We start from the raw sequence: 7,500 nt of genomic DNA, 5'->3' as shown, positions 1-7,500 counted from the left end.
TCTCTCTCTCTCTCTCTCTCTCTCTCTCTCTCTCTCTCTCTCTCTCTCTCTCTCTCTCTCTCTCTCTCTCTCTCTCTCTCTCCCTCCCTCCCTCCCTCCCTCCCTCCCTCCCTCCCTCCCTCCCTCCCTCCCTCCCTCTTTCTGTCTTTCTCTCATTCTCTTTCTCTTTCTCTTTCTCTTTTTCTTTCTTTTTTTCTTCATCGAACTTTGTGTTTCTGCTTCCCTCATTTCCCCTTTTTGTCAGATTTTCTCTTCCATTTCCCCACTTTTCTCCCCCTCACGAAACCTATTCACGCATCTTCCCCTCGTTCCATCCCTTCCCTTTCTCTTTATCTCTGCCTTTCCCCTCTCCCTTCTCCCCTCCCTTCCCCTCCTGTCATCCGTGTTACCCCTCTTCTCACTCTCCTCTTCCTGTTCTCTCCTCCTCTTCTCGCCCACCACTTTCCTCTCCTTTCCCTCTGACTCTCTCCCTCATCCCTCTCCCCCTCTCTCTTCCTTCCCTCTCTCCTCCTCTCCCCTCCTTCTCTCCTTCTCCCCTTCCTTCTCTCCTCCTCTCCCCTTCCCTCTCTCCCCCTCTCCCCTTCCCTCTCTCCTTCCCCCCCCCCCCCCCCCCTCTCCCCACCCCGCCGTATCCGTTTCCCCTCAGAGACAGCGCCATAGTTCCTCCCCTCGCAAATCATCCCCCCCCCCGCCTCTCTTCCCCTCGCTTTTTGGGTTGTTTGGGTGAGGGAGGGAGGGAGTGATAGAGCGAGGAGAGAAGAGGGAGGGAGGGAAGGATACGCGCGCGCGCGCGCCACACACACACACACACACACACACACACACACACACACACACACACACACACACACACACACACACACACACACACACACACAAAGAGAGAGAAAAAAAATAAAGGAGAGAGAAGGAGAAAGACGGAGAAAGGGGAAGAAAGAGATACTAGAAAAAGGAGAGAGCGAAATTGTACAGTAATATAAATGCGCGTTTCACCCGGGCTGACGTTGTTTCCTGCGAGTAAATATAATATGAGACCTCGAGATGCCAACCAGTCGTTATATATATATAGCTGTGCGTCGATTACTTGCGTTAATAGGCTGTATGCTTTGTTTTGCTTTTTTGTTTACGTGTGCTGCATTTCTTACGTCTTTCGTTTCTTCTTTATGTATATCCTGTTTCTTCTTCTTCTTCTTCTTCTTCTTCTTCTTTCTTTCCGTCTATCTCGCTCCCTTCTTTCTTCCTGTCTTCACTTTGTCACTCACCCTCATTTCTTCCCTTCTCTGTGTCTCTTTCCCTCTCTCTTCTCTTCATTTCTCCCTCTGTCTCTCTTCTCTTCATCTCTCTCTCTCTCTTTTCTTCTCTTCTTCTCTCTCTCTCTTTCTCTTCTCTCTCTCTCTCTCTCTCTCTCTCTCTCTCTCTCTCTCTCTCTCTCTCTCTCTCTCTCTCTCTCTCTCTCTCTCTCTCTTCATCTCCCTCCCCTCCCCCCTCCCCTCCCCTCCCCTCCCCTCCCCTCCCCTCCTTCAGTCCCATTTCCTTCTCCCTTTGTCGTGCTCACCATTAAATTGGACATCTTCAATCATTCAATTCAAAGCAGGGGGCAGCAGGCACGGCAGGGTACAAGCACTGACGGCAGGGGGCCACGCACACTCACTAGAGTGCGTGCGAGGGGGAAGAGAGAGAGAGAGAGAGAGAGAGAGAGAGAGAGAGAGAGAGAGAGAGAGAGGAGAGGGAGATGAGAGGGAGAGGGGGGGAGGAGAGGGGAAGGCGAGTGGAGAGGAGGATGGAGGAGAAGGGTGGGAGAGGATGAGGAAGAAGGGTGGAGAGGGAGAGTTGGGAGAGAAGGAGAAGGGAGAGTGAGAGGGAGAGAGAAAAAAAAGAAAGAGAAGGAGAAAGAAAACGAAAGAAAAGAAAAAAAATCGGGGCTTTAGAAAAACACTTTCAGGATTTTTACTCTAGCGAAAACCATGTAATATGGATTGATGTTATTGATTATACATAGTGACAGGTGCAGCTGCAGATTGATTGATTGATTGATGCATTTGTTGTAAATATTTTTTTTCTATGCGAGTAATTTAACAGGTGATTTATAGAACTTTTTTGCCATAAATTGGAGATGAAAGGGGTGAGAGAGAGAGAGAGAGAGAGAGAGAGAGAGAGAGAGAGAGAGAGAGAGAGAGAGCAAAATGTGACGGCTCTCGGTTATCGTTAGTTACCTTTGATTATCACTGAATGCGGCTTGATTAGATCGGATCTCTATCTCTCTCTTTCTCTCTCTTTCTCTCTGTCTCTCTCTCTTCCTTTCTCTTCCTTCTTTCCTTCCCCAAATCACACTTTTCCGAACCGCAATCGGACCCCAATCCTCTGTTTTAACCGCATTTTTAACCATCCTTTTTTTCTTAACCGCCTCATCGTAACGACCTTCCTTTCTCTCCTGCCCACAGCCGAAGAGACCGGCTTGGTGCCCGACCTGAGCTGCCGACCGGAGCGATGGCGCGAGTGTGCCCTGAGACCCAACAGCAGGAACCGGACGAAGACCATCCTCAGTGACATCCTGGGGAAGGCCGGGGAGGATCACATCATGAGGAAGGAAGGGTGAGTTGAGGGAGAGAGGAAGGGGGGGGGTAAGGGTGGAGGGAGAGAGGAAGGGTGGGGAGGGGTGGGGGGATGAAGGGTGGAGGGAGGATGAGTTGAGGGAGAGAGGAAGGGGGGAAGGGTGGAGGGAGGGTGGGTAGGGGGAAAGAGGGGTGGAAAGGGTGCTGAGTGGGTGGGTGGATGGATGGGGGAGGGGAGGGGGTAGGAAAGGTAGGCAAGGAGGGAAGGGGGGGAGGTGGAAGAGGGGGAGGTGGAAAGGGAATAGGTGAAGTGGGAGTGAGGGTGGAGATGGGAAAGGGTGTGGATGTGGGAGGGACGGAAGGGAGAAAGGTAAGCAGTAAAAAAGAAGAAGAAGAAGAAGCGAAGGATGGATATCAACAGGGAAGAAGAGAGAAAAAGAAGGGACACAGAGAAAGGCGGAGAGAATGGGACAGTCGAACAAGCAAGCAAGCAAGAGAGGCAAGCACAGAGCCAACCCATTGCTCTCCCGCAACATTTCCCTACGGAGGAATAAGAAAAAAAAAGAAAAAGTTCACAAATAGAGCTCAGTTACACTCTCCTCCCTCCCTCCCTCTCTCTCTCTCTCTCTCTCTCTCTCTCTCTCTCTCTCTCTCTCTCTCTCTCTCTCTCTCTCTCTCTCTCTCTCTCTCTCTCTCTCTCTCCCTCTCTCCCCCCCTCCCCCCCCCCTCTTTCCCTCCTTTTCCCTCCACCTTTCCCCCACAAAAGAGAGAAAGAGAGAGAAAAACGAAAGGAAAGAAAAGAAAAAGAGAGAGAGAGAGAAAGCAAAGAGAAAGAGTGAGAGAGTTGAAAAAAAAGAAAGTTACTGGACATTGTGTAGGTTTATGAAATGCAAATGCAGTCGTATGAGAGCGCACTCCAGGGGCTGTGGGTCCTTTTGTTTGCGTTTTGCAAAATGAAACGGATTTACCTCGAATGGACTACGCCTCCTCACCTCTTCGCTCCTCCTCCTACTCCTCCTAGTCATTCCTCTTCTTCTTCTTCTTCTCTTCCTTCTTCTTCTTCTTCTTTTCTTCTTCTTCTTTCTTCTTCTTCTTAATACTCCTACTCCTACGCCTCCTCCTTTCTCCTCCTCCCTCCCTCCCTCTCCCTCCCCTTCACTCCCTCCCTCCCCTTCACTCCCTCCCTCCCCTTCACTCCCTCCCTCTTCCTCCTCCTCCTCCTCCCCCCCCTCGTCCTCCTCCTCCTCCCCCTCCTCTTCCTCCTCCTCTCCCTCCCCCTCCTCTTCCTCGTCCTCCTCCCCCCTTCCCCCCCTTCCCCCTCCTCCTCCTCCCCCTCCTCCTCCTCCTCCCTCCCCCCCCTCCTCCCCCGGCCGAGCTGTCCCGAGTTGTTGTAGGATGTATAATGTATGAGGATGCATTCGAACGAGTCGGGGTCCACGTGATCACTAGGAATTCCCCCCCCCCCTTTATTTTGAGGGTTTTTTAAGGAGGGAGGGAGGGAACGGAGGGAGGGAGGATGGAAGGGGAAGTGAATTTTTTTTTTGTGGGGGGGGGGCGGGTAGCGAATGTAGGAAAGGGCGATTAGGAGAAGAGAAAAGAAGAGTGTATGTTGTCAGTGCTTTAGTTAGGAGGATTTAGGGGCGAGATGACGCGACGGAGCCCTTCTCAACTCTCGTTCTCCTTCTCTCATTCTCTGTCTCTCTATTTCTCGTCGCATCTCCTTTTCTTTTCTCTTCACTTCACTTCACTTCACATCACTTCCTCTCTTAACTTTCTTTCTCTTCCTTTCTCTTCTATCCTCTTCACTTATCTCCTTTCCTCTCCTCTTCTCTCCTTTCCTCTCTTCCCCTCTCTCCCTCTCCCTCCCTCCCTCCCTCCCTCCCTCCCTCCCTCCCTCCCTCCCTCACTCTCCGACCTCAGTGAATGTCTTACATCCCTTAAGGGTGAATTTCAGTTATTCATGAGCTCATTATCATCCCTATTTACCTCCCTTTTGTGTGTGCGTGCCCAGGGGGGAGGGGGAGGGGGGGAGGGGAGGGGGAAAGGGGAAGGGGAAGGGAAAGAGTTTGCGCGTGTGGGAGAAACGTGGGGGGAGGGGGAGGGGGAGGGGGAGGGAGAGGGAGGAGAGAAGGAAGTAAAGAGACGAAGACGAAGACAGGAAGGAAGAATGATAAGGAAGAACAGGAGGAGGAGGAGAATGGGAGCAAGCGGAGCCGAGGGACAGGGGGTGTGGGTAGGTGGGAGGGGGGGGGAGGGGAAGCGGGCGGGGGCGATACCCGTCTGTGGGAAAGACCTGAATTATTGAAGAGAAAACACACGGCTTCCCACGTGTCTATCCCCCCTGTCTTTTCATCCCTACCCCTCCTCCTCCTCCTCCTCCTCCTCCTCCTCCTCCTCCTACCCCTCCTCCTCCTCCTCCTCCTCCTCCTTCCTCCTTCTCCTCCCCCCCCTCCTCCTTCCTCCTCCTCCTCCTCCTCCTCCTCCTCCTCCTCCTCCTCTCCCCCTCCTCCCCTCCTCCTTCTCCTCCTCCTTCTCCTCCTCCTCCTGCTCCTGCTCCTCCCCTCCATCCCTCTCTCCTTAGACAATGGGCGATGGATGAAGTTTTTTATCCTTTTTTTACATTTATATAAATCTTTTTTTTTTTTTTTCTTTTTCTTTTTTTCTTTTTCTTATAAGTCTCGTATACAGTGGTTGTTGCAATATGAGTGGTTAGCTTTTCCGCTGTTACACTTGGGGATTGTGTGAGCGAGGCGCGGGAAGGGGGGGGGGGTTATGGGGTGGGAGTGGGAGTGCGGGAGAGGGAGAGGGAGTGGGAGTGCGGGAGAGGGAGTGGGAGTGGGAGTGGGGGAGGGGTTGGGGGGGAAGGGTGGGAGGTTACGACATCGGGAGGCTTTCGCACAAGGGTTGAAATGGGGGAGGGAGAGAAAGGGGGGTAGGGAGAAGTAGTGGTAGGCGCGCACTTTAAAATCGGTTCGCGTGAATGTACTCAAAGCTCGATGTATAGTGGTTTATTTTATTTTATTTTTTGTAATTGTTGTTACTTTTTGTAATTGTTACTTTTACAACCTTTACTTTTGGTATTTGTTATCTTTATCATCGTCTTCATTATCCTCATCCTCATCACTCAGTCCCTCTTTGTCCCCTATTTTCCTTGCCTCCCTATCTCCCAACCCCCTTCCTCTCTTTCTATCTACCTCCCTCCCTCCCTCCCTTCCTCCTTATTTCTCCATCTCCCTCCCTTCGTACCTGCCTCCTTACCTCCCCTCCTCCCTCCCTTCCTCCCTTCGTACCTCCCTCCTTACCCCCCCTCCCTTCCACCCTTCCTCCCTTCGTACCTCCCTCCCTTCCTTCCCTCCCTCCCTCCCTCCCTCCCTCCCTCCCTCCCTCCCTCCCTCCCTCCCTCCCTCCCTCCCAGCCTCACGTGTCTCTTTGCGCCTTATTCATTATCTCGTCTCGCGTCCTAACTTTTCCCCTGAACTCAGTGCAACTCTGACTGATTTCCCCCTTGTTTGCTTCTTTTCTTCTTCCTTCTTTCTTATATTTTTGGTTATTTTCTATTTCTTCGTCTGCTTCTTCTTTTTTTGTATTTCGACTTCTTCGTCTTCGTTTAGGATTTTTTTCTCTCTCTCTCCCTCTCTCTTTCTTATTTTCCTTTCTTTTTGTCACGCCTTTCCTATCTCTCTCTCTTTTTCTTATTTTCCTTTCTTTTTGTCACGCCTTTCCTCTCTCTCTCTCTCTCTCTCTCTCTCTCTCCTCTCCCTCCCTCTCCCTCCCTCTCTCTCTTTCTCTTTTTCCTTCCCTTTCTCTCTCGTTCTCTCTTTCCCCTTCTGTCTCCTTCTCCCTTTCTATCTCTTTCTTTCCACCTCTCTTCCTCTTTTCACCCTTTCCCATCTCCATTCACGCTCGACCATTTCGATCCCCGTAGTTTTTTTTTTTTTTTTTTTTTTTTTTGGTGGGTCATCTCCTGTTCCCCCCTCTTTTCTTCTCCCTCATCCCCCCTCACTCCTCCTCCCCTTTGTCGTCGTCGTCGTCTCCTTCCCCACCTTCCTCCATCATCTTCTCCTTTTTCCTTTCTCTTCCTGCTTTTCCTCCCTCTCCTCTTCTCCTCCTCCTCTTCCTCCTTTTTTTCTCTTCCTCCTTTTCCTTATCCCTCCCTCTCCCCGCCCTCTCCCTCCCTCCCTCCTTCCCCTTCCCGCCCTCCTCCCTCCCTCCCTCCTTCTCCTCCCTCTCCTCCTTCCCCTCTCCCTCCCTCTCCTCTTCCTCCTTCCCCTCTCCCTCCCTCTCCTCTTCCTCCTTCCCCTCTCCCTCCCTCCTTCCCTCTCCTCCTCCCTCCTTCCTCCCTCCCTCTCCTCTTCCTCCTTCCCCTCTCCCTCCCTCTCCTCTTCCTCCATCCCCTCTCCCTCCTTCTCCTCCCTCTCTCCTTCCCCTCTCCCTCCCTCTCCTCTTCCTCCCTCCTCCTCCCTCCCTCCTTCCCCTCTCCCTCCCTCTCCTCCCTCCCTCCTCCCCATTGCTGAATGTCTCGTCCTGATTTCACAGAGTCTACCAGGAGACGATGGGGAAGGAAGAGGCAGCGGGGTTATTGCATATTTTGCCTGGGTTATATTTTATTATTGTCAGTGTCATCACTACCATTTTCGTTATTGAAGGCGCGGTTCGGTAAACAGCTTATAGAGTTCGCTCTCTTTGTCACTCCGGTTCTTCTCGCCTCTTCTTTCCTTCCTCCTTTTCTTCCTTATTCTTCCTTTTGCTCTCCCTCTTCCTCTTTCTCCCTTCGCTTTTCCTCCTCTCTCTTCTCCTCCTTCATACCCTACTACCTCCTCTCTACTTCCTCCTCCTCCCCCTCCTTCCTCCTCCTCCTCCTCCTCCTCCTCCTCCCCCTCCCTCCTCCCCTCCTCCTCTCCTCCTCCTCCTCCTCCTCCTCCTCCTCCTCCTCCTCCTCCTCCTCCTC

General features: G+C 52.1%; 1 protein-coding gene across 1 annotated transcript in view; it reads left to right on the top strand.

Annotated features, from left to right (window-relative positions):
* Nucleotides 1–7,500, top strand: part of LOC119584321 — a 58,024-nt gene that overhangs the window by 30,483 nt on the left and 20,041 nt on the right. The window contains exon 4 of the mRNA XM_037932871.1: nt 2,442–2,592. Coding sequence (XP_037788799.1) covers nt 2,442–2,592 — 151 coding nt within the window. The remainder of the gene's footprint in view (nt 1–2,441; nt 2,593–7,500) is intronic.

The sequence above is a fragment of the Penaeus monodon genome, chromosome 18 (genome assembly GCF_015228065.2).
Source record: "Penaeus monodon isolate SGIC_2016 chromosome 18, NSTDA_Pmon_1, whole genome shotgun sequence".
NCBI classification, from domain to species: domain Eukaryota; kingdom Metazoa; phylum Arthropoda; class Malacostraca; order Decapoda; family Penaeidae; genus Penaeus; species Penaeus monodon.
This window is presented reverse-complemented; position numbering and strand designations above follow the sequence as displayed.